The sequence below is a fragment of the Bombina bombina genome, chromosome 4 (assembly GCF_027579735.1).
Source record: "Bombina bombina isolate aBomBom1 chromosome 4, aBomBom1.pri, whole genome shotgun sequence".
NCBI classification, from domain to species: Eukaryota; Metazoa; Chordata; class Amphibia; order Anura; family Bombinatoridae; genus Bombina; species Bombina bombina.
The window spans coordinates 611,653,683-611,681,090 of NC_069502.1; the positions used below are offsets into that span (position 1 = coordinate 611,653,683).

General features: G+C 39.4%; 1 protein-coding gene across 3 annotated transcripts in view; it reads left to right on the forward strand.

The window, feature by feature from the left end:
- The window catches only part of AFG1L (AFG1 like ATPase), a 763,812-nt gene that overhangs the window by 440,898 nt on the left and 295,506 nt on the right, over positions 1–27,408 (forward strand). For all 3 annotated transcript variants that reach the window (XM_053710609.1, XM_053710610.1, XM_053710611.1), the window contains one exon: positions 23,457–23,515. In XM_053710609.1, the coding sequence (XP_053566584.1) occupies positions 23,457–23,515 (59 nt within the window). The remainder of the gene's footprint in view (positions 1–23,456; positions 23,516–27,408) is intronic.

The following is a 27,408-nucleotide window of genomic DNA, read 5'->3' on the forward strand; positions in this document are numbered from 1 at the left end:
CATGAAAAGTGACGGAACGGCACCTTCCCAGCAAACCAGATTAATCAAATTCACCAGTCAAGCATGATTAAATGTAATGAGTGTAATCAGCCACAAACCATCCACAGAAACCACATTATGATATCTGTTACGGTCTGTAATAAATTTTTTCATGAAAAGTGATGGAACGGCACCTTCCCAGAAACATATACAGACAAAATTCACCAGTTATACATAACTAGATGTGATAAGTGTAATCAACCACAAACCATCCACAGAAACCAAGTTCTAATACCCGTTCCGGTCTGTAATACGCTTTTTCATGAAAAGTGACGGAACGGCACCTTCCCAACAAACCAAATACATCAAATTCACCAGTCAAGCATGACTAAATGTAATGAGTGTAATCAGCCAGAAACCATCCACAGAAACCACATTATGATATCTGTTCCGGACTGTAATACGCTTTTTCTCTTACAAGGTGTATCCAGTCCACGGATTCATCCTTACTTGTGGGATATTCTCATTCCCTACAGGAAGTGGCAAAGAGAGCACACAGCAGAGCTGTTCATATAGCTCCCCCTCAGGCTCCGCCCCCCCCCAGTCATTCTCTTTGCCGCTCTAACAAGTAGCATCTCCACGGAAGGGTAAAGTGAATGTGGTGTTAGATTTTTTGAGATTTAGTAAAAAAGTGTGCGCTTTTTATTATTTAAAGGCACAGTACTGTTTTTTCTAAAATTGTATTTTTCTGTATTTGAGTGCTGTCTAAGTCTGTTTAACATGTCAGAGCCTTCAGATAGACTTTGTTCTATGTGTTTAATAGCCATGGCGGAACCCCCTTTACATTTGTGTTTAAAGTGTGCAAAGGTATCTAAGCATTTTAAAGACCATGCAGTGACACTTAAAGAATCATCTTGTGCAACATTTTTAACAGAAGGCAATGAGGATAGTCCACCTTCCTCTCCCCATGTGTCGACACCAGTTGCGCCCGCGCAAGCGATGCCTAGTACCTCTAGCGCATTGGCCCCTATTACATTACAACAATTAGCAGCAGTTTTAATTCCCTTGCGGCTTTTCTATCTAAACTGCCAGTTTTTCCTAAAAAGCGTGATAGCTCAGTTTTAAGAACAGAGGATGAGCAATCAGAAGCTTTGGATGATTTATCCGTTGTACCCTCACAACACTCTGAAGTGGCAGTGAGGGATGTGCTGTCCGAGGGAGAAATTTCTGACACAGGAAAGGTTTCTCAGCAGGCAGAATCAGATTCCTTAGCGTTTAAATTTAAGCTTGAACACCTCCGTGTACTGCTTAAGGAGGTTTTAGCTACGCTGGATGATTGCGACCCCATGGTGGTCCCAGAAAATTGTGTAAAATGGACAAGTTTCTAGAAGTCCCTGTATACACTGATGCGATTCCGATCCCGAAGAGGGTGGCGGATATTGTAACTAGGGAGTGGGAGAGACCAGGTGTACCTTTTGTTCCCCCCCCCTATCTTTAAGAAAATGTTCCCCATAACTGACCCCAGGCGGGACGCGTGGCAGACGGTCCCTAAGGTAGAGGGAGCAGTTTCAACACTAGCCAAGCGCACAACCATACCAATAGAAGACAGTTGTGATTTCAAAGATCCTATGGATAAAAAATTAGAAGGTTTACTAAAGAAAATATTTGTTCAACAAGGTTTCCTTCTTCAACCGATTGCCTGCATTATTCCTGTAACTACTGCAGCGGCTTTTTGGTTTGAGGCGCTGGAGGAGTCGCCCCAGAGGGAGACTTCATATGACGAAGTCATGGATAGAATTCATGCCCTAAAGCTGGCTAATTCTTTTATCACAGATGCCGCTTTACAATTAGCTAAGTTAGCGGCGAAAAATTCTGGTTTTGCCATTATGTCGCGGAGAGCGCTTTGGCTCAAATCATGGTCGGCTGACGTGTCGTCCAAAACAAAATTACTAAATATTCCTTTCAAGGGAAAGACCCTTTTCGGCCCCGAGTTGAAAGAAATTATTTCGGATTTTCACTTGGGGAAAGGGCCATGCCTTCCCGCAAGATAGACCGTTTAAGGCCAAAAACAAGGCTAATTTTCGCTCCTTTCGCAATTTCAGGAGCGGCCCTGCTTCAACCTCTGCAAACGCAAAGCAAGAGGGTAACGCTTCACAGCCCAAAGCAACCTGGAAACCCTTGAAGGGCTGGAACAAAGGTAAACAGGCCAAGAAGCCTGCGACTGCTACTAAGACAGCATGAAGGGATGGCCCCTGATCCGGGACCGGATCTGGTAGGGGGCAGACTCTCTCTCTTTGCTCAGGCTTGGGCAAGAGATGTCCCAGATCCCTGGGCATTAGAAATCGTTGCTCAGGGATATCTTCTAGAATTCAAGGACTCTCCTCCAAGGGGAAGGCTCCACATTTCTCGTTTGTCTTCAGACCAGACAAAGAAACAGGCGTTCTTACGCTGTGTAGAAGATCTACTAAAGATGGGAGTGATATATCCAGTTCCAATTGCAGAACAAGGACTGGGTTTTTACTCAAACCTGTTTGTAGTTCCCAAAAAGGAAGGAAATTTCAGGCCAATCCTGGATCTAAAAATTCTAAACGAGTTCCATCATTCAAAATGGAAACCATTCGGACAATTTTGCCGATGATCCAGGAAGGTCAATATATGACTACCGTGGATCTAAAGGATGCGTACCTATATATTCCTATCCACAAAGATCACCATCAGTTCCTAAGGTTCGCCTTTCTGGACAAGCATTACCAGTTCGTGGCCCTTCCTTTCGGGTTGGCCACTGCTCCCAGAATTTTTACAAAGGTACTAGAGTCCCTCCTAGCGGTACTAAGACCGCGGGGCATTGCAGTAGCACCTTACCTAGACGACATCTTAATACAGGCGTCGTCCTTTCACAGAGCCAAGGCTCATACGGACATTGTTCTGGCCTTTCTCACGGGTGGAAGGTGAACGTCGAAAAAAGTTCTCTGTCCCAGCTCACAAGGGTTCCCTTCCTGGGAACACTAATAGACTCTTTAGAAATGAAAATATTTCTGACGGAGGTCAGGAACTTAAAGCTTTTAACTACTTGCCGAGTTCTTCATTCCATTCCTCGGCCTTCTGTAGCTCAGTGCATGGAGGTAATCGGATTAATAGTTGCGGCAATGGACGTGGTCCCTTTTGCCCGAATTCATCTCAGACCACTGCAACTGTGCATGCTTAAACAGTGGAATGGGGATTATGCAGATTTGTCTCCTCAAATCCAACTGGATCAGAAAACCAGAGATTCTCTTCTCTGGTGGTTGTCTCAGGATCACCTGTCTCAGGGAATGTGTTTCCGCAGACCGGAGTGGATCATTGTAACGACCGACGCAAGTCTGTTAGGCTGTGGCGCGGTCTGGGGCTCCCTGAAAGCTCAGGGCCTATGGTCTCGGGAAGAGTCTCTTCTCCCGATAAACATTTTGGAACACGCTCCAGGCATGGCCTCAACTAGCGGTGGCCAAATTCATCAGATTTCAGTCGGACAACATCACGACTGTAGCGTACATCAGTCATCAAGGAGGAACAACGAGCTTCCTAGCGATGAAGGAAGTAACCAAGATCATCAAATGGGCGGAGGATCACTCCTGCCAGCTATCTGCAATTCACATCCAAGGAGTAGACAACTGGGAGGCAGATTTTCTAAGTCGTCAGACTTTTCACCCGGGGGAGTGGGAACTCCACCCGGAGGTTTTTGCTCAGCTGACCTGTAATCTGTTCCACCTTGGACACTGCCATCGAGGCAGGATCTTCTAATTCAGGGTCCATTCAAGCATCCAAATCTAGTTTCTCTGCAACTGACTGCTTGGAGATTGAACGCTTAATTCAATCTAAGCATGGGTTCTCTGAATCGGTTATAGATACTCTGATCCAGGCTAGAAAGCCTGTCACCAGGAAGATTTACCATAAGATATGGCGGAAATATCTTTGTTGGTGTGAATCCAAGGGTTACTCGTGGAGTAAGATTAGGATTCCCAGGATATTGTCTTTTCTCCAAGAAGGATTGGAGAAAGGTTTGTCAGCTAGTTCCTTAAAGGGACATATATCTGCTCTGTCTATCCTGTTACACAAGCGTCTGGCAGAAGTACCTGACGTTCAAGCGTTTGCACAGGCTTTAGTCAGAATTAAGCCTGTCTATAAACCTGTGGCTCCACCATGGAGTCTTAATTTAGTTCTTTCAGTTCTTCAAGGGGTTCCGTTTGAACCTTTACATTCCATAGATATTAAATTATTATCTTGGAAGGTTTTTTTTTTATCTTCTGCTCGAAGAGTTTCAGAATTGTCCGCTTTGCAGTGTAATTCACCCTATCTGGTGTTCCATGCAGATAAGGTTGTTTTGCGTACCAAACCTGGTTTTCTTCTGAAAGTTGTTTCTAATAAGAATATTAACCAGAAATCATTGTTCCTTCTCTGTGTCCTAATCCAGTTTCTAAGAAGGAACGCCTATTACACAATCTTGATGTGGTTCATGCTTTAAAATTCTATTTAAAAGCAACTAAAGATTTCAGACAAACATCATCCTTGTTTGTTGTCTATTCTGGTAAGAGGAGAGGTCAGAAAGCGACTGCTACCTCTCTTTCCTTCTGGCTGAAAAGCATCATCCGATTGGCTTATGAGACTGCTGGACATCAGCCTCCTGAACGAATTACAGCTCATTCCACCAGAGCTGTGGCTTCCACATGGGCTTTCAAGAATGAGGCTTCCGTTGAGCAGATTTGTAAGGCAGCGACTTGGTCTTCACTGCATACTTTTGCCAAATTTTACAAATTCGATACTTTTGCTTCTTCGGAGGCTATTTTTGGGAGAGAGGTTTTGCAAGCAGTGGTGCCTTCCGTTTAGGTTACCTGACTTGTTCCCTCCCTTCATTCGTGTCCTAAAGCTTTGGTATTGATATCCCACAAGTAAGGCTGAATCCGTGGACTGGATACACCTTGTAAGAGAAAACAGAATTTATGCTTACCTGATAAATTACTTTCTCTTACGGTGTACCCAGTCCACGGCCCGCCCTGGCATTTAAGTCAGGATAAAAAAAATTTTTGTTTAAAACTACAGTCACCACTGCACCCTATGGTTTCTCCTTTTTCTCCTAACCGTCGGTAGAATGACTGGGGGGCGGAGCCTGAGGGGGAGCTATATATGGACAGCTCTGCTGTGTGCTCTTTGCCACTTCCTGTAGGGAATGAGAATATCCCACAAGTAAGGATGAATCCGTGGACTGGATACACCGTAAGAGAAAGTTATTTATCAAGTAAGCATAAATTCTGTTTTTATAAAAAGTGACGGAACAGCACCTTCCCAGACACACATAAAAACCAAATTTACCAGCCACACATAAATAGATGTAAAAGGTGTAATCAACAACAAACCATGCACAGAAACCACATTATGCTTTTTCGTAAAAAGTGACGGAACGGCACCTTCCTTGCAACATATACAGATCAAATTCCCCAGCCACAGATAACTAGATGTGATAAGTGTAATCAACCACAAACCATCCACAGAAACCACGTTCCAATACCCGTTCCAGTCTGTAATACGCTTTTTTCATGAAAAGTGACGGAATGGCACCTTCCCAGCAAACCAGATACATCAAATTCACCAGTCAAGCATGACTAAATGTAATAAGTGTAATCAGCCACAAACCATCCACAGAAACCACATTATGATATCTGTTCCGGCCTGTAATGTGCTTTTTTATGAAAGTGATGGAACAGCACCTTCCCAGCAACATATACAAACCAAATTTACCAGCCACACATAAATAGATGTGAGAAGTGTAATCAACCACAAACCATCCACAGAAACCACGTTCCAATACAAGTTCCGGTCTGTAATACGCTTTTTCATGAAAAGTGACGAAACGGCAGCTTCCCAGCAAACCAGATACATCAAATTCACCAGTCAAGCATGACTAAATGTAATGAGTGTAATCAGCCACAAACCATCCACAGAAACCACATTATAATATCTGTTCCGGCCTTTAATACGCTTTTTTTGTGAAAAGATACCCCAGACAAAGGCTTAAATATCCCTCCCACTTCCCCTATACCAGCAGTCATTCGGCCGAGGGAACGAGTAAAAGTAGGAGAAACATCAGGGTATAAAGGGGGTGTCTTTGCCTCCTCCTGGTGGCCAGGGGTTGTATTCCCAACAGTAAGGAATTAAGTCGTGGACTCTTCCTGCTAGTAAAGAAAGGAATTTAACTAGTAAGCATAAATTTTGTTTTTTTGTTTGAAGTTGAACATATTCATTCTCTTTTAAAAGACGGTCTTAATTACTTTAGGGGTTAAAAATCCTAAAGTTTCTAATTATAAGTCTTGTAATTTGTTTAAATTAAATTTTAAAGACTGTTGTTAATCTACCTGTGATTTTCCCTATTCCTATTATTTTCTCCTTCTGCAAGGTTTAAAAAGTTATATCCTTTACCTGCCGCTAATATTGATATGTGAGAACTGTTCCCAGGGTGGATGGGGCTATTTCTACTTTGACTAAACGTACTACTATTCCTTTGGAAGACAGTACTTCTTTTAAAGACCCTTTAGAAAATTAAGGTGCAGCCACCAAATCCAATATAGTTCTGGTCGGGAGCAGGTTACGCCTTTTTCAGTACCTTGGTTTCAGTCTGTTCCAGTTCCCTGGATTCTGAATATAGTTGCTCAGGGATATAGAATAGGATTCAGAACAAGGCCTCCCAGAGGAATGTTTTTTCAGTCCACTGTTCGAAGGAATCGTGTAAAAGCGTAAACTTTTTTTCCAGTCTTTCTCAGATCTGGAAGCTATGGGAGTGATTGTTTCAGTTCCTTTGCAGGTACAGAGGATATGATTTTATTCAAATCTTCTCATTTTTCCAAAACAGGAAGGTACTTACAGACCAGTTCTGGATCTGAATGCTCTGAACAAGTTTGTAAGGATTCCATCTTTCAAAATGGAAACTATTTGGACTATTCTGCCTTTTGTTCAGCAATGTCAATTTATGTCCATAATAGATTTAAAGGAATGCTTAACTTTCATGTTCCAATTCACAGAAAACATGTCCAGTTTCTGAGGTTTATCTTTCTGGACAGGCATTTTAAGTTGTTTGCTCTACCATTTGGTCTGGCTACAGCTCAATAATATTCACAAAGGTTCTTGGTGGCCTTTTATCTGTAATCAGAACTCAGGGTATTGCAGTATTTCCATACCTGGACGACATCTTGGTTCAAGCTCCATCTTTTCCTTTAGCAGATTCTCACACCCAACCGACTTTTGTTATTTCTTCAACAACATGGTTGTGAGGATCAATTTTCTAAAGTTATTTGATTCCTCTAAGTAAACTTTTTTGGGTTTTCAAATAGATTCAGTCTCCATGGGTTTTTCTTTAACAGAGCAGACCGCATTAAGATTGGTATCAGCCTGTCTGAGCCTCCAGTCTCTCTCTTTTCCCTCTGTTGCTCTCTGTATTGAAGTTCTAGGTCTGATAATTGCAGCTTCAGATGCAATTCCATTTGCTTGTTTTTTCATGAGACCTCTTCAGCTTTGTATGCTTAGTCAGTGGTGCAGAGACTATACTCGGCTGTCTCCAAATATATTTTTGAATCCCCATACAAGTCAGTCTCTGACATGGTGGCTTAATAATCAGTTTATTATTCAGGGGGCTTCTCTTGCTCGTCCTACCTGGACTGATCGATACAGATGCAAGTCTCTCAGGTTGGGGAGCTGTTTGTGGGTCTTTGAGAGCACAGGGACTTTGGGATCTTCGGGAGGCCAGGTTACCTACAAATGTTCTAGAACTCCTTTTTCAGGGCTCTTCAAGCTTGGCCATTTTCACGCAGACAATGTCACAGCAGTGCCTTATGTCAACCATCATGGGGGATCTCACAGTTCAATGTAAGTAAAGAGTAAGCCCAGCACTCACCATCAGACCTCCGGTGCACGCTGTAGGGGTTCATGCACTAACCCCAATAAGTAACAGATTGTAGAAGTGAAAAGCAGCACCAAATTGTGGATATTTCTATTGAAATATCCACAATTTGGTGCTGCTTTTCACTTCTACAAGCTGGATCTCACAGTTCCCTAGCCTTGAGGGAGGTGTCTTGTATTCTCTCATGGGCAGAAACCAATTCTTGTCAAGTTTCTGCGATTCATATTCCAGGGGGGAACAATTGGGAAGCGCACTTTCTCAGTACTCAATCTCTACAGCCTCTTTACCAGGATGTGTTCAATCAGATTGTGGATCTTTGTCATCTCCCAGAGAAAGATCTGTAAGCCTCTCATTTGAACAACTAACTTCCCTGGTACTTTGTGAGGTCCAGGGATCCTGAAGCAGAGTTAGTGGATGCTCTAGTAGTTCCTTGATCATTTTAGCTTGCGTATCTGTTTCCTCCTCTGGTACTTCTACCCAGAGTGATGTCCAAGATAAGCCTAGAGAAAGTTTCAGTAATCCTGGTTGCCCCAGCTTAGCTAGTTCAAATGTTCAGCTGTCCTCCCTAGTCTCTGTGATCAAACCTCTTGTCTTAAGGTACATTTTTCCATCCGGATCTCAAGTCTCTGAACTTGATGACATGAAAATGTAACATTTAATTATAGACCTAGGGGATTCTCTGATTCTGTGATTGAAACCTTAATTCAGGCTTGTAAGCCTGTAACTAGGAAAATCTATCATAAGGTCTTGGGGAAGGCCTTTATTTCTTTGTGTGTAGATCATGTTTTTTTCCTGGCATTCTTTCAGAATTCCTAGGATTTTGCAGTTCTTACAGGATTCTCATCTATTTACCAGTTCTCTGAAGGGGCAGATTTCTGCTTTTTCAGTTTAGTTCCACAGGATGATTGCTAATCTTCCTGATATTCATGGTTTTGTTCAAGCTCTGGCCCGTATTAAACCTGATCAAGCCAATTTCTCCTCCATGGAATCTTATTTGGTGTTAATTGGATATTTAGTACTAAATAAAACATTGCTTGCATGCTGTATTCAGAGGAAAGATTAACCTAAGAATAATTTGTACATGTGTTTTTAAAATTATATTAGTTGTTTTAATATTGAAAAAAATAAAGTGGCTGCCGCTATATTGTAACAAAGGTTAAAGGGACATTTCACCCAAAAACTTTCTCTCCTTTAAATTATTCCCAATTATCCTTGTCAGTATATTTATAAGAATCTAAGCAGTATTCTCCAAACAATGTGTGAGTATATGGCAGGGAATATATTTAACAATCTTTCTTTAGACTGAACCCACAATCAATATACTTCTACTAAGACAACAAAATTAATATAAATACCTGAATTCTTTATTATTAGTAAATATTTATGAACATATTGAAATGGGTATATTTGTGAGAATCAGAATATGAGTCAACACTATATGCGTTTAAAACTATTCAAATAAATTATGCTATGCAAAGCTCATGCAAATTTATCTTTAAAACCAGCCTTTCATTCAGAGCTGCATTTAAAATATTACAATGAGATCTAAAATAGCAGCTACAAACATTCAGCAATATGATTTATAGTTTAATTTTACCCTGTTAATACAATGAGTTTCCAAAATCTTTAACAGCTCAATACCCAAGCAACACAATTCTAACAGTGCTAATTTAAACTATAGGACAATCTATACTTCTATTAAAACATCAGAAATTGTATATATTATTCAGGGAGTGCAGAATTATTAGGCAAATGAGTATTTTGACCACATCATCCTCTTTATGCATGTTGTCTTACTCCAAGCTGTATAGGCTCGAAAGCCTACTACCAATTAAGCATATTAGGTGATGTGCATCTCTGTAATGAGAAGGGTGTGGTCTAATGACATCAACACCCTATATCAGGTGTGCATAATTATTAGGCAACTTCCTTTCCTTTGGCAAAATGGGTCAAAAGAAGGACTTGACAGGCTCAGAAAAGTAAAAAATAGTGAGATATCTTGCAGAGGGATGCAGCACTCTTAAAATTGCAAAGCTTCTGAAGCGTGATCATCGAACAATCAAGCGTTTCATTCAAAATAGTCAACAGGGTTGCAAGAAGCGTGTGGAAAAACCAAGGCGCAAAATAACTGCCCATGAACTGAGAAAAGTCAAGCGTGCAGCTGCCAAGATGCCACTTGCCACCAGTTTGGCCATATTTCAGAGCTGCAACATCACTGGAGTGCCCAAAAGCACAAGGTGTGCAATACTCAGAGACATGGCCAAGGTAAGAAAGGCTGAAAGACGACCACCACTGAACAAGACACACAAGCTGAAACGTCAAGACTGGGCCAAGAAATATCTCAAGACTGATTTTTCTAAGGTTTTATGGACTGATGAAATGAGAGTGAGTCTTGATGGGCCAGATGGATGGGCCTGTGGCTGGATTGGTAAAGGGCAGAGAGCTCCAGTCCGACTCAGACGCCAGCAAGGTGGAGGTGGAGTACTGGTTTGGGCTGGTATCATCAAAGATGAGCTTGTGGGGCCTTTTCGGGTTGAGGATGGAGTCAAGCTCAACTCCCAGTCCTACTGCCAGTTTCTGGAAGACACCTTCTTCAAGCAGTGGTACAGGAAGAAGTCTGCATCCTTCAAGAAAAACATGATTTTCATGCAGGACAATGCTCCATCACACGCGTCCAAGTACTCCACAGCGTGGCTGGCAAGAAAGGGTATAAAAGAAGAAAATCTAATGACATGGCCTCCTTGTTCACCTGATCTGAACCCCATTGAGAACCTGTGGTCCATCATCAAATGTGAGATTTACAAGGAGGGAAAACAGTACACCTCTCTGAACAGTGTCTGGGAGGCTGTGGTTGCTGCTGCACGCAATGTTGATGGTGAACAGATCAAAACACTGACAGAATCCATGGATGGCAGGCTTTTGAGTGTCCTTGCAAAGAAAGGTGGCTATATTGGTCACTGATTTGTATTTGTTTTGTTTTTGAATGTCAGAAATGTATATTTGTGAATGTTGAGATGTTATATTGGTTTCACTGGTAAAAATAAATAATTGAAATGGGTATATATTTGTTTTTTGTTAAGTTGCCTAATTATTATGCACAGTAATAGTCACCTGCACACACAGATATCCCCCTAAAATAGCTATAACTAAAAACAAACTAAAAACTACTTCCAAAACTATTCAGCTTTGATATTAATGAGTTTTTTGGGTTCATTGAGAACATGGTGGTTGTTCAATAATAAAATTAATCCTCAAAAATACAACTTGCCTAATAATTCTGCACTCCCTGTTTATGTAAAAACCCAATTCTGAGTTATAACTCTATAGTTGTATAGATAAAACAATTTAGCATCGAGGATATGTATTTAACAATATACAGACTGAATATAAACTACAATATAAAACTGCTCCCTTTAAGTCTTTCAACTATACTTTACACTACAGCTATTATGCATATATCTGTGTTAAAATATTAATTGCAACCCTCTTTCTTTTTATAAATATACGTTACCGAAATGACCGAAATTGATAGTTCAGTTACCAAGGATTCCTTGTTTCATCTCAGAAAATAAATAAGTAAATTTTTGCAGTCACTGAGAAAAGGGTAGATCAACTTGCTCAGAATGAATGTATTTTGAACGCCCAGCAGTAGATCATTCAAGTCAGCAAAATCTCTCTCCTTTTTCTTCCTCCTGCATTTACTTAAATAAGTTTTTCACTCATTTATGAAACCATGGGAGTGGCCCTACGAGATCTGACCATCCCATTGGTTAGGTAGGATGTCTATTTGGATTGGCCCTCGGTCACCACGGAAACACATCCTTTTTTTTTTTTTTTTGAACAGCTAAATCCTTTAACTGCTATACCGGTATTGGCCCTTAGGTGGCAGCAGACAAACAACATAGCAATACATTTAAACACATCTCTGAATATTTAAAATTTCTTTCATGTAATTAGCAAGAGTCCATGAGCTAGTGACGTATGGGATATACATTCCTACCAGGAGGGGCAAAGTTTCCCAAACCTTAAAATGCCTATAAATACACCCCTCACCACACCCACAATTCAGTTTTACAAGCTTTGCCTCCTATGGAGGTGGTGAAGTAAGTTTGTGCTAGATTCTACGTTGATATGCGCTCCGCAGCAGGTTGGAGCCCGGTTTTCCTCTCAGCGTGCAGTGAATGTCAGAGGGATGTGAGGAGAGTATTGCCTATTTGAATGCAATGATCTCCTTTCTACGGGGTCTATTTTATAGGTTCTCTGTTATCGGTCGTAGAGATTCATCTCTTACCTCCCTTTTCAGATCGACGATATACTCTTATATATATACCATTACCTCTGCTGATTTTCGTTTCAGTACTGGTTTGGCTTTCTACAACATGTAGATGAGTGTCCTGGGGTAAGTAAGTAAGCTTATTTTCTGTGACACTCTAAGCTATGGTTAGGCACTTTTTTATAAAGTTCTAAATATATGTATTCAAACATTTATTTGCCTTGACTCAGGATGTTCAACATTCCTTATTTTCAGACAGTCAGTTTCATACTTGGGATAAATGCATTTGTTTCAATCATTTTTTCTTACCTTAAAAAATTTGACTTTTTCCCTGTGGGCTGTTAGGCTCGCAGGGGCAGAAAATGCTTAATTTTATTGCGTCATTCTTGGCGCGGACTTTTTTGGCGCAAATTTTTTTTTCTGTTTCCGGCGTCATACGTGTCGCCGGAAGTTGCGTCATTTTTTGGCGTTTTTTTGCGTCAAAAATGTCGGCGTTCCGGATGTGGCGTCATTTTTGGCGCCAAAAGCATTTAGGCGCCAAATAATGTGGGCGTCTTTTTTGGCGCTAAAAAATATGGGCGTCATTTTTGTCTCCACATTATTTAAGTCTCATTATTTATTGCTTCTGGTTGCTAGAAGCTTGTTCACTGGCATTTTTTTCCCATTCCTGAAACTGTCATTTAAGGAATTTGATCAATTTTGCTTTATATGTTGTTTTTTTCTTTTACATATTGCAAGATGTTCCACGTTGCAACTGAGTCAGAAGATACTTCAGGAAAATCACTGCCCAGTGCTGGAGCTACCAAGCTAAGTGTATCTGCTATAAACTTTTGGTATCTGTTTCTCCAGCTGTTGTTTGTATTGCATGTCATGTCAAACTTATTAATGCAGATAAAATTTCCTTTAGTACTGTTACATTACCTGTTGCTGTTCCGTCAACATCTAATTTTCAGAGTGTTCCTGATAACATAAGAGATTTTATTTTTTAAATCCATTAAGAAGGCTATGTCTGTTATTTCTCCTTCTAGTATACATAAAAGTCTTTTAAAACTTCTCTTTTTTCAGATGATTTTTTAAATGAACATCATCATTCTGATACTGATAATGGTTCTTCTGGTTCAGAGGTTTCTGTCTCAGAGGTTGATGCTGATAAATCTTTGTATTTGTTCAAGATGGAATTTATTCGTTCTTTACTTAAAGAAGTATTAATTGCATTAGAAATAGAGGATTCTGGTCCTCTTGATACTAAATGTAAACGTTTAAATAAGGTTTTTAAATCTCCTGTAGTTATTCCAGAAGTGTTTTCTCTCCCTGATGCTATTTCTGAAGTAATTTCCAGGGAATGGAATAATTTGGGTAATTCATTTACTCCTTCTAAACGTTTAAGCAATTATATCCTGTGCCATCTGACAGATTAGAGTTTTGGGACAAAATCTCTAAGGTTAATGGGGCTGTCTCTACTCCTGCTAAACGTACTACTATTCCTATGGCAGATAGTACTTCATTTAAGGATCCTTTAGATAGGAAGATTGATTCCTTTCTAAGAAAAGCTTACTTATGTTCAGGTAATCTTCGTAGACCTGCTATATTTTTAGCGGATGTTGCTGCAGCTTCAACTTTTTTGTTAGAAGCTTTAGCGCAACAAGTAAAAGATCATAATTTTATAGCATTATTATTATTCTATAACATGCTAATAATTTTATTTGTGATACCAGCTTTTGATATCATTAGAGTTGATGTCAGGTATATGTCTCTAGCTATTTTAGCTAGAAAAGCTTTATGGCTTAAAACTTGGAATGCTGATATGTCTTCTAAGTCAACTTTGCTTTCCCTTTCTTTCCAGGGTAATACATTTTTTGATTTTCAGTTGGATTCTATTATCTCAACTGTTACTGGAGGGAAGGGAACTTTTTTACCAAAGGATAAAAAAATCTAAGGTAAATTTAGGTCTAATAATCATTTTCGTTCCTTTCCTCACAACAAGGAACAAAAGCCTGATCCTTCATCCTCAGGAGCGGTATCAGTTTGGAAACCATTTCCAGTTTGGAATATATCCAAGCCTTATAAAAACCTGTAGCCAGCTCCTAAATACCCATGAAGGTGCGGCCCTCATTCCTGCTCCGCTGGTATGGGGCAGTTTACGTTTTCTTTTAAGGTACAGAATTGGCTTCAAGTTAAGGCCTCCTGCAAAGAGATTTTTTTCTTTCCCGTGTCCCAGTAAACACAGCAAAGGCTCAGCATTTCTGAAATGTGTTTCAGATCTAGAGTTGGCTGGAGTAATTATGCCAGTTCCAGTTCTGGAACAGGGGCTGGGGTTTTATTCTATCTCTTCATTGTACCAAAGAAGGTCAATTCCTTCAGACCAGTTCCGGATCTATCTATATTGAATCGTTATGTAAGGATACCAACATTCAAGATGGTAACTGTAGGACTATCCTGCCTTTTGTTTAGCAAGGGCATTATATGTCTACAATAGATTTACAGGATGCATATCTGCATATTCCGATTCATCCAGATCACTTTTAGTTTCTGAGATTCTCTTTTTAGACAAGCATTACCAGTTTTGTGGCTCTACCGTTTGGCCTAGCGTCAGCTCCAAGAATTTTTTTCAAAGGTTCTCGGTGCCCTTCTGTCTGTAATCAGAGAACAGGGTTTTGGTATTTCCTTTTTTGGACGATATCTTGGTACTTGCTCAGTCTTCACATTTTCGCAGAATCTCATACGAATCGACTTGTGTTGTTTCTTCAAGATCATGGTTGGAGGATCAATTTACCAATCAGTTCATTGTTTCCTCAGACAAGGGTAACCTTTTTAGGTTTCCAGATAGATTCAGTGTCTATGACTCTGTCCTTGTCAGATAAGAGAAGTTTAGCATTGATATCAGCTTGTCAAAACCTTCAGTCACAATCATTCCCTTTGGTAGCCTTATGCATGGGAAATTTTAGGTCTTAGGACTGCCGCATCGGATGCGATCTCCTTTGCTCATTTTCACATGCGACCTCTTCAGCTCTGTATGCTGAACCAGTGGTGCAGGGATTACACAAAGATATCTCAATTAATATCTTTAAACCGATTATACGACACTCTCTGACATGGTGGACAGTTCACCATCGTTTAGTTCAGGGGGCTTCTTTGTTCTTCCGACCTGGACTATAATCTCAACAGATGCAAGTCTTACAGGTTGGGGAGCTGTGTGGGGGTCTCTGACGGCACAAGGGGTTTGGGAATCTCAGGAGGTGAGATTACCGATCAATATTTTGGAACTCCGTGCAATTTTCAGAGCTCTTCTTTCTTGGCCTCTTCTGAAGAGAGAGTTGTTCATTTGTTTTCAGATAGACAATGTCACAGCTGTGGCATACATCAATCATCAAGGAGGGACTCACAGTCCTCTGGCTATGAAAGAAGTATCTCGAATTTTGGTTTGGGCGGAATCCAGCTCCTGTCTAATCTCTGCGGTTCATATCCCAGGTATAGACAATTGGGAAGCGGATTATCTCAGTCGCCAAACGTTGCATCCGGGCGAATGGTCTCTTCACCCAGAGGTATTTCTTCAGATTGTTCAAATGTGGGAACTCCCAGAAATAGATCTGATGGCTTCTCATCTAAACAAGAAACTTCCCAGGTATCTGTCCAGATCCTGGGATCCTCGGGCGGGGGCAGTGGATGCATTATCACTTCCTTGGAAGTATCATCCTGCCTATATCTTTCCGCCTCTAGTTCTTCTTCCAAGAGTATTCTCCAAGATTCTAAGGAATGCTCGTTTGTCCTGCTGGTAGCTCCAGCATGGCCTCACAGGTTTTGGTATGCGGATCTTGTCCGGATGACCTCTTGCCAGCTGTGGACTATTCCGTTAAGACCAGACTTTCTGTCGCAAGGTCCTTTTTTTCCATCAGGATCTCAAATCCTTAAATTTTAAGGTATAGAGTTTGAACGCTTGATTCTTGGTCAAAGAAGGTTTCTCTGACTCTGTGTTTAATACTATGTGACAGGCTCGTAAATCTGTATCTAGTGAGATATATTATAGAGTCTGGAAGACTTATATTTCTTAGTGTCTTTCTCATCATTTTTTCTTGGCATTCTTTTTGAATACCGAGAATTTTTCAGTTTCTTCAGGATGGTTTAGATAAAGGTTTGTCCGCAAGTTCCTTGAAAGGACAAATCTCTGCTCTTTCTGTTCTTTTTTCACAGAAGGATTGCTAATCTTCCTGATATTTCATTGTTTTGTACAAGCTTTGGTTCGTATAAAACCTGTCATTAAGTCAATTTCTCCTCCTTGGAGTTTGAATTTGGTTCTGGGGGCTTTTCAAGCTCCTCCTTTTGAACCCATGCATTCTTTGGTCGTTATATTACTTTCTTGGAAAGTTTTGTTTCTTTTGGCCATCTCTTCTGCCAGAAGAGTCTCTGAATTATCTGCTCTTTCTTGTGAGTCTCCTTTTCTGATTTTTCATCAGGATGAGGCGGTGCTGCGAACTTCTTTTGAATTTTTTACCTAAGGTTGTGAATTCTAACAACCTTAGTAGAGAAATTGTGGTTCCTTCATTATGTCCTAATCCTATGAATTCTAGGAGAAATCATTGCATTCTTTGGATGCTGTTAGAGTTTTGTATTATTTGTCATCTTTTCCGGTTCTAGAAAAGGCCAGAAAGCTTCTGCCATTTCTTTGGCATCTTGGTTGAAATCTTTATTTCATCATGCTTATGTCGAGTCGGGTAAAACTCCGCCTCTAAGGATTACAGTTCATTCTACTAGTTCAGTTTCTACTTCCTGGGCGTTTAGGAATGAAGCTTCGATTGATCAGATTTGCAAAGCAGCAACTTGGTCCTCTTTGCATACTTTTTCTAAATTCTACCATTTTGATGTGTTTTCTTCTTCTGAAGCAGTTTTTGGTAGAAAAGTACTTCTGGCAGTGGTTTCAGTTTGAATCTTCTGCTTATGTTTTTCATTAAACTTTATTTTGGGTGTGGATTATTTTCAGCAGGAATTGGCTGTCTTTATTTTATCCCTCCCTCTCTAGTGACTCTTGTGTGGAAAGATCCACATCTTGGGTAGTCATTATCCCATACGTCACTAGCTCATGGACTCTTGCTATTTACATGAAAGAAAACATAATTTATGTAAGAACTTACCTGATAAATTCATTTCTTTCATATTAGCAAGAGTCCATGAGGCCCGCCCTTTTTTGTGGTGGTTATGATTTTTTTGTATAAAGCACAATTATTCCAATTCCTTATTTTATATGCTTTCGCACTTTTTTCTTATCACCCCACTTCTTGGCTATTCGTTAAACTGAATTGTGGGTGTGGTGAGGGGTGTATTTATAGGCATTTTAAGGTTTGGGAAACTTTGCCCCTCCTGGTAGGAATGTATATCCCATACGTCACTAGCTCATGGACTCTTGCTAATATGAAAGAAATGAATTTATCAGGTAAGTTCTTACATAAATTATGTTTTTTCTTTAAAATGTGTAATAACTGCCATAATTCCCTCATATTAATAAGTTCACAATATCAAACACAGATGGGTAGAATCACATTACCTCTCTGGTCATTTTGATATGAAACATTTGTCTAACATTATTTATATTAAATAATTTATATTGCTAACTATTCCATTTTTCCTATTAAACATATTATAATTTACTGCATTAGTAAAAAAAAATTTTTGTTAGCATTTATATTTCATTTAGCCTAACAGAAAATTTATATTTCAATATCAGATGTCAATATTTCATAGTCATATCACATCAAAGTAACTTCCATATATCCATCTCACTATATTTCAAGAGATGTATTTAAAACTTCACATTCATATGATATGACTTATTTCATCCCATGTATCGACCTGTGTGTATCCTCTTTTAGTTTCATCTGGAAAACAGGAAAGCATGTTATATATACATATAATTCAAATATGGTATTATTAAAATTGTTATTTAATCTATAATAATTCTGAATTTATTTCCTGTATAAATATCCCATGCAGCAATTATCTATCTAATATAATATATTTCATTTCAACATATATATACATATATGGGTTATTTGAATCATTTCAAACATATCTGAAACTATTGGCCTCATTCCCTTTGTAAAATGTATTTAATTTTACTTATGCTACATGGATTGTAAATGCTTATCTGTCTGCTCTCAGTAAATTTCAAAGTCACACCATAGCACATGTCTGTTGGCTAAGGCCTTCACTGCCCCACCCACATAGCATGGGGTCAATCCATGAGTAGTTGTAAAAGTCACAATACAACATATTTTCTGTTTAGCTAGCAATGCAGACGTGTATTTGATGTTTAGGAGCAATTAACACCTATGTGCATAAAAACTGTTTCCCTATGATTTTAACCAGCTTCAAGAGGGTATTCCAGACACCTCGTCCTCACTCATAGCATGGGGTACAGAGTGCTATGAAATTTGCACTTCCTAATTAAGAAGCAAAGGTTTCCCTTTTGTTTCTTGGGACATGCTGTCTGTAGTTCAGCCTGGAGATGTATATTCAATTTGTGGGGGTTTCTGAGTCAAATCCTGACATCAGAATTGCAATCCTATTTCAAAGAATATCTGATAAAAATATGGTTTCATACATAAACACATTCCCCTGTCTTATTTACACACATATATATATATATATATATATATATATATATATATATATATATATATATATATATATATATATATATATATATATATATATATAATATATGTCATTTATCAGTAGCCTGACATCCTTTTTACCTGCTAGAGTGTATTAAATTGGTTGCAAGTGGCTCCTTTACTCCTATTTCAGCATTTGAAATAGCTGATTTAGCTTGTGGTTTCCCAACCTATACTGAAAGTTTTGAGTATTGGCGTATATGCTATTGACAAGCTTAGGTAAACACAGCCAGCAGAAGAAGTTACACTCTCAGTGGGATGCAGGATAGTTACGTAATAATTAATTGTCCATTGTTCTCTCTATGTATTGAGCTTTGGTGTTCCAGACAATTATAAGATAAGGAAGCTAGTCTGTACACAAAGTTATAACATAATGAGATCTGATAACACCTTAAGTTCAACCTCTTGTAATAGGCTGTGGTTTCAAAGCACAAAACCAGCTACTTCATATACACAAATAAACCCGAAAATGCAATTTCTCAAATATTTTATACTCTGCAGGTGGTATAACAAGTCATTTAAAATACATTAATGAAAAAACTATTTTACAGTGTACTGTCCCTTTAACTTTTCTGCTGAGGCCAATTAGGAATGGTTATAAATGGCTTACTAGAGTGTGCCACTAATGACTGTGGAATATAGCTGTGTCTGCTCTTTTATGTTTAACATACATTGGAAAGTCCACATTATTCAGAATTAAATTACAAGAAAGGACTTCTCTGGGACCCACTTTGTTCAGAAATAACAAACATTCATGGCTTTGTCATTGCTTTTTGGCAATTTACTTGATAATCCGGGAAGGGGTTAATCAGCTTGCAATGTTAATTTTTGATGCAGAGTAGAGATTACCCTCTCACCTGACACCTCCCACTCCCTGATTCCTGATCTTGCCCAAATAGCTCTTTTCTCTTCTTCACCCCAACCCCCGTCACCACCATCTTAGGTACTGGCAGTATGCAGTTTAGGGCTTTTTTTCTATTTTTTTTCTGCATATTTGAAATGTTGTATTGTGTATTCTGTGTTTGATTTAACCTCCAGTGGATATGTCTAAGGATCAATATTCCTCTCTTGATTCGCTTTCCAAATAATTCCTCTCTAGCTCCACCTCCTGTCAGCTGTTGGTAATGTGCAATTACCAACAGACTATTTAAACCTACCTGGCTAATCAGTATTTGCCCTGACATTAAGATTAATTCCATTGTTTGTGCCTCTGTTCAGCTTCCTGAGTTCCTGGCTTGTTCATGTATTCCTGGCTTCTGAACTTGGCTTGCTGATTGACCATTCTTCTGGATTGGACTGCTTTCCTGCTATATAGACCCTTGGCTTGTATACTGTCTTTCCAGCCTGTCCTAGCAGTACCTGTGTATCCTGTGTCTCCAGCAAGTCACAGCAGTACCTGTGTATCCTGTGTCTCCAGCAAGTCACAGCAGTACCTGTGTATCCTGTGTCTCCAGCAAGTCACAGCAGTACCTGTGTATCCTGTGTCTCCAGCAAATTACAGCAGTACCTGTGTATCCTGTGTCTCCAGCCTGTCGCAGCAGTACCTGTGTATCCTGTGTCTCCAGCCTGTCGCAGCAGTACCTGTGTATCCTGTGTCTCCAGCAAGTTACAGCAGTACCTGTGTATCCTGTGTCTCCAGCCTGTCGCAGCAGTACCTGTGTATCCTGTGTCTCCAGCCTGTCGCAGCAGTACCTGTGTATCCTGTGTCTCCAGCCTGTCGCAGCAGTACCTGTGTATTCTGTGTCTCCAGCCTGTCGCAGCAGTACCTGTGTATCCTGTGTCTCCAGCCTGTCGCAGCAGTACCTGTGTATCCTGTGTCTCCAGCCTGTCGCAGCAGGACCTGTGTATCCTGTGTCTCCAGCCTGTCGCAGCAGGACCTGTGTATCCTGTGTCTCCAGCCTGTCGCAGCAGGACCTGTGTATCCTGTGTCTCCAGCCTGTCGCAGCAGGACCTGTGTATCCTGTGTCTCCAGCCTGTCGCAGCAGTACCTGTGTATCCTGTGTCTCCAGCCTGTCGCAGCAGTACCTGTGTATCCTGTGTCTCCAGCCTGTCGCAGCAGTACCTGTGTATCCTGTGTCTCCAGCCTGTCGCAGCAGTACCTGTGTATCCTGTGTCTCCAGCCTGTCGCAGCAGTACCTGTGTATCCTGTGTCTCCAGCCTGTCGCAGCAGTACCTGTGTATCCTGTGTCTCCAGCCTGTCGCAGCAGTACCTGTGTATCCTGTGTCTCCAGCCTGTCGCAGCAGTACCTGTGTATCCTGTGTCTCCATCTTGTCGCACCAGTACCTGTGTATCCTGTGTCTCCATCTTGTCGCACCAGTACCTGTGTATCCTGTGTCTCCAGCCTGTCGCAGCAGTACCTGTGTATCCTGTGTCTACAGCCTGTCACAGCATCTCTGCTGTGATACCTGTGTTTAACCTCTTGCTTGCCTGAACTGCCAAGACCTGTGTTTAACCTCTTGCTTGCCTGAACTGCTGTGGCCTGCCATTGCTCAACCTCTGCTCCATCCATCCTGTGTTCAAGCAATTCTTATACTTGGTCTTGCAAGTATTCTGCCTGTGATACCAGTTTCTGTATTTCTCATCCATCACTATGCCTAAAAGTAAGAAAACTACATTAGCCTCATTCAATAAACTGGAGCGTGTAACAGACTATGCCTCTGCAAATGAGCTTCACTCTCCAGACCCAACACCAAGTGTGACAATGATTGGAAGATAAGAGGTTTATGCAAGAGAGAACCATCTCCTAAAGACTACAGGAAGGGGTTCTACCTAATCCGAGAGTGTATGAGGCAGTATATACCTCATTAGTACTTGAATATTTTGTCACAATTTTGTGTGTGGTGAAACTGATTTTTATTTCAAGCTTCCTACAAAATTAATTAAAAAAAATTACATTAGCAAGTCAGTCTAGGATTAATAGACCAAGATTTGCAATATTCATTGATTCATTTAAAAAATTAAAAGCAACCACTTACGACACATTACCAATGTCTACTAAACTGCCCTATATTACAAAAGACACACAATATATTAGCTTGGGAAAAGGATCTAGATAAAGTATTTGACGCCCAAACCTGGATGAAAGCAATAGCCGACACCAGACAGACAATATATAACGTTTTTCGAATTGTTCTACAAACTCTTAATGAGATGGCACTGGGTCCCCAACAGGATTCATAGATTTTCCCCGGGTACCTCGGATAGGTGCTGGAGATGTGATCGTAGAGGAGACAATGTCCACACTTGGTGGAGTTGTCCAGAATTACAGCAGTTATGGACCAATGTCCTAAACCTGATAAAACACCTCTCTATACCTGTGAGTTGGGGCCCGGAGACTTGCTTGCTACATCTGAACATGTCCAAGATCCCGAAACCCCAGAAACAGCTCCTTATCGACCTCTTGATGTCCACCAAACTTGCTATTGCAAGGTACTGGAAACAACTAAATTCCCCTACCTTAGGTAAAGTCCTTGAGATTATGTCTCAGGTTAAAACGATGGAAGAGGCGGTATGTATAAATAGGGGAACCATAGACCTACACACCACCACATGGGCTCCATGGGAGACGCTTCCTCAAAGAGTGATGTCTGAAGCCTAAATCCATAAACTATTCCCCTATTTCCCTCCCCCTTCTTTCCTGACCTTCCCTCTACTTTTATTTTCCCTCTCCTTTCTCTTTCCTTCTCTTTCCTTCTTTATTCCTTCTACTTTCTCTTTATCTTCGATACTTATTCACATGATTGCTTTTGCTAATGTATCTCACCTCCTTAAGTATGAGAGGTGAGACATGATACTATGCAATATATCTCTCAAACTATTTATTAATGTGACCCAATGTTATTTTAGTGTTTTAAATATACTATCTTTGTTCATGGAGCAGTGGTTCACAGCTCCTACAAGTTTTAATGGACACTCCTCATCACAGAGACAGATACAGAGACTGTTAACCTTTATGAGAGTCCAGAAATTTGTATACCTGTACTAGTTGAAAAATATTTGAGGCTTATGACAACTCGGTAGACTCTTGTGGGAGTCTGGAGACTACATTTCAGTAAGATGTCTATTACACTCTTCTCTGCATACTCTGTATTATGAATAGGACTACCTAAATACGTTTTACTGCTGTACCACTGATTATGCTGTACCCTCAATAAATATTATAATAATAATAAATAAAAAAAATAAATATATATATATATATATATATATATATATATATATATATATATATATATATATATATATATATATATATATATAAAAAAATTAAAAGCAAAGGTATATTTAAAAAAAAAAAACATAATATCCCTGAATTTGTTAACGATCATCCATCCATTCTTTAGCTGTAGGAATGTTTATCTCAGACTTTTGTCACATTTCCTTCCAATAACACTGTAAATCTACATTTAATTGTATTTATTGTTTATGCGTAATTGGCCTTCACAGTTTTTACTTATTAAGACAATTTAATAAACTATAAGAACAGACATAAATTTTGTCTCTTCCCTTCTCTGTTGTTTTGTTATAAATTTGTTAGTCTACTGCTTTAGTTTATTTGCTAACAGTGTCATTGTTATGAGGGATAAGTGCCAATGCTAATAGCAGTTTCTCTTTCAGATCTCTATAAAAATGGCCTTCAGAGGGTTAACTTCATACCGTTCATTTCTGTACTGAAGGTAAGCGAAGCCACTTATTAAAATCTTTTGTGTTTTGCTAAGCATTATTTTTAAAACAATCATTTTGATGTTTTAGGTCCCTGGTTTTCGAACCTGTCCTCAGGCTTCCCTAATGGGCCATATTTTAGGGTTTCCTTGCTGGGAACAGGTTAAATAGAAATGTTTACTAATAAACTGATTATTTCACTTGTGCTCCTGTTTAGATATACTCAAAATATGACTGGTTAGAGAGGCCTGAGGACAGGTTTGAAAACCAGTGTTTTAGTTAATTACCACAGTTTAATACACACACACACACACACGCATATATATATATATATATATATATATATATATATATATATATATATATATATATATATATATATATATATATAAAGTTCAAATATATTTATATAAGTAAATACATCTTGCACACCGCAGAGCTATATGAGATGCTGTGTTGAAAGTAGGGGATTGCAGCACTCAGTATTAACTTCTCCAATCTTATATGAAGAGACAAGCTGAAACAAAGTATCAAAACAAAGGCTCATACACACATGGTCCAATTAAAGTGTAACGCATTTATTTACACATGTTTAACCTAAACCTTAATATGCCACTGCAGTGGAACGTTTAGCAAAATCTAAACTCATGGGTACTAAATTCGTGAATGACTATCTCAGACGAATGCTAAAGTAAACATACATACAAAAGAAATGTAAAGCATAACATAAAAATTAAAACAAAATAGAAACAAAATGTCCCAAATGAAACAAAAGTTCCACAAATCTTGTGTTAGTTATAGTGAAATTTCTGATGCAAAAAAGCAACATCTGAGTTCATCTTGAAAAAGTACTGTTATTGGAGAAACAGCTGACTCGAGGTAAAAGCGTCCTCCTATGTCAGCACTTATGAAACATGAGTATTAGAAATTGACATCTGGCTTTTCCCAAATTGCGGCAATAAAGAAATAGAAAAACATATACAACCTCTTCCAAGAATTAGGATAGGTCTCAGGCAGCTCAGACCGGGTTCCGGTTTCTTTAGGCACCGACTTGAGGTATACCATATGAAGTGAGCCAGGACTTGGCATCCGGCTTTTGTCTCACCCAGATCACTCGTTACGTTACTTGACACATTCGTTTGTGCAATTTGGACTTCGAGACTTTATGTAGGGTAGATCCACTTTCAATCACCTCTGCCGACCTTAGCCAGAATCCAAGTGTTATTGTTCAACACAAATCCGGATACTTGTTTTGCTGCCGCTAAAACTTTCAAATGATTGTGTCGACGCGCGTTTCGCCCCACAATGCTTTGCGTCAGGGCCTCGTCAGGACTGTCAGTCACAGGTGAACTCTCCTTTCATTTAAATCTCCTACAGGTATTAGGAAAGCAAATAGGGCGTATATACTCCAGCCAATAGGAAGGTTTACTTGACAACACCATTGTTTAGATTTCCTTACTTTTATATGCTAGACCAAAATACTTTGCTATTATCCTAATTTATACCTAATATAACAGACCAAATAAAAGGCGAAAAACAAATGGGTTAAGACACTATTAAAGGGACCAAGTTATGCAGAGCCTTCTATGAATCTATTTTAATTTCAAACTCCTCTACTGCGATAGATTTTGCCTAAATTATTTACAATATTGAAAATAAGAAATCAAGATGAACACTATTTTCCTTCATAATTGTGCTTGGGCTTTTTATGGAATGATAGAAATGTGAATACAAAAGGAATCATTTCACAAGTTATTTATTATTACCTGATCGGACAACCTAGGTTGTTTTCTCAAATTATTTCTGTTTTTAGCCTAGGAAAGACCTAAATTCAATTCTTTCATTTAAGCCATAAGGGGATACAGTTTTTAAAACATAAGTCCACCTGGCTTCTTTTTTAAGAAGACATATATTGTTGTCCCCTCCTCTGCCATTTGTCAGTCCTTGATCAATGCCAACAAATTATAAGGATATAGTGCTGCTATTATGTACATCTTTGAAATGTCTTGCAACACTAGTATCTCTTTCAAAGAGTATGTCATCTCTATGCTCCTGTACCCTGTCCTTGAACATCCGTTTTGTTTTACCTACGTAGAACAGGGGACAGGAGCATTGTAAGAGATATACCACTCCTACTGTGTTGCAATTTGAAAAACACCTTATTTCAAAGTTATTATTGGTATTGGCCGAAAAAGTTTTACACTTTAACATGTAGGGACAATACACACAATGTCCACATGGGAAACTGCCTTTAACTCGTTGGTATTTAGTTAGCCAGCTTGTTGTGGGTTCTGACCTTACAAATCTGCTTTTTACCAACTTCTCTTTTAAGTTAGGAGATTTTTTTGCGGTCAAAAGGGGTCTTGGACCCACTTTTTCAGCTATTTTTTCATCAAAAGATAACAAATGCCAGTGTCGAGACAAAATGTCTCTCAAAGCCTGCCATTGGCAATTAAATGTTGTAATGAATCTTGTATTACCATCTGTAGTGATCTTGACTTTATTTGAATAAGGGAGATCGTTTCTATTTAGTTTCCTCACTTTGTTAAGGGTGAATTTTATTAATTTATTCGAATATCCTCTTTCAATGAATTTTTCACACATTATTTGAGCATGATGCTCAAATTTTGTTTTTGAAGAACAATTTCTCTTCAATCTCAGCAGTTGTCCAAAGGGAATGCCTCTTTTGAGTGATTCCGGGTGGCTACTGGAAGCTTCTAATAAGCTATTTGTTGCTGTGGTCTTTCGATGATTTTCAGTAGTTATTTTATTACCTTCTTTTTTGATACAGATATCCAGGAAAGGTAATTCTTTCATACTGTATACATGTGTCAACAGGATGTTCCGGTCATTTCTATTTAATGAGTCAATAAATTCCACCAGACTGGTCAGGGGGCCATCCCAAAACATAAGGATGTCGTCCACATATCTGAGCCATAGGGATACATGGGAACCGAACACCTCCCCAAATTTTTCAAAGATGTCCAGCTCCCATGCCCCCAAATGTAAGCATGCGTATGTGGGTGCACATACGGCTCCCATTGCTGTCCCCCTGACCTGTCTGTAAATTGAGCCATCAAATTCAAATACATTGTTTTCTAATACAAATCTTAGCAACTTAATAACAAATTCAGTATGATTATTACTCTCTGAGCCTCTAGATCTCAAAAAGTGTTCACTTGCACCAATCCCCACCTCATGAGGTATTGAGGAATAGAGACTTTCTACGTCAAGTGACACAAGAATAGTGTCAGTTGAAACAGATATGTCATCAATTTTCCGAAGGAGATCTGGGGTGTCCTTGACATAAGAGGGCAGTGATAGAAGGAACGGTCTTAAAAAGAAATCTACATATTGTCCGATGTGTTCACTGATGCCTCCTATTCCCGATACTATTGGTCTCCCTGGTGGGTGAGACTTATTTTTATGAATTTTCGGGATAGTGTAAAAGGTAGGCATCACTGGACACACCGGATTCAAAAACTTAAACTCCTCCAGGGAAATGAGACCATCCATTTTTGCTCCCTGTAAAATATGATACAATCTCAATTTCATATTTGTCAAGGGATTTTTTGGTAGTTTTTCATACTGAGTTCTGTCCAACAGTTGTCTTTTTGATTCATTAAGATAGAAAGTTTCATCCATCAAAACTAGATTACCACCCTTGTCCGCTGGCTTAAACACTATCCCTTTTGCTTGAGTTAGTTCTTTTAACGCCATTCTTTGGCTTGAAGTTAAATTGTCAGACTGAATCCTATCCTCAGCTAGCTGTTCAATTTCCTTTTCAACTGCTTTAACAAACATGGAAACAGCAGGTACCTGTGCTATAGAGGGCATATAGGTGGATTTTGTCCTTAAATTGGATCTAAATATTCCTGTATTTTCAGGAATAGTTATGGATTCGTTG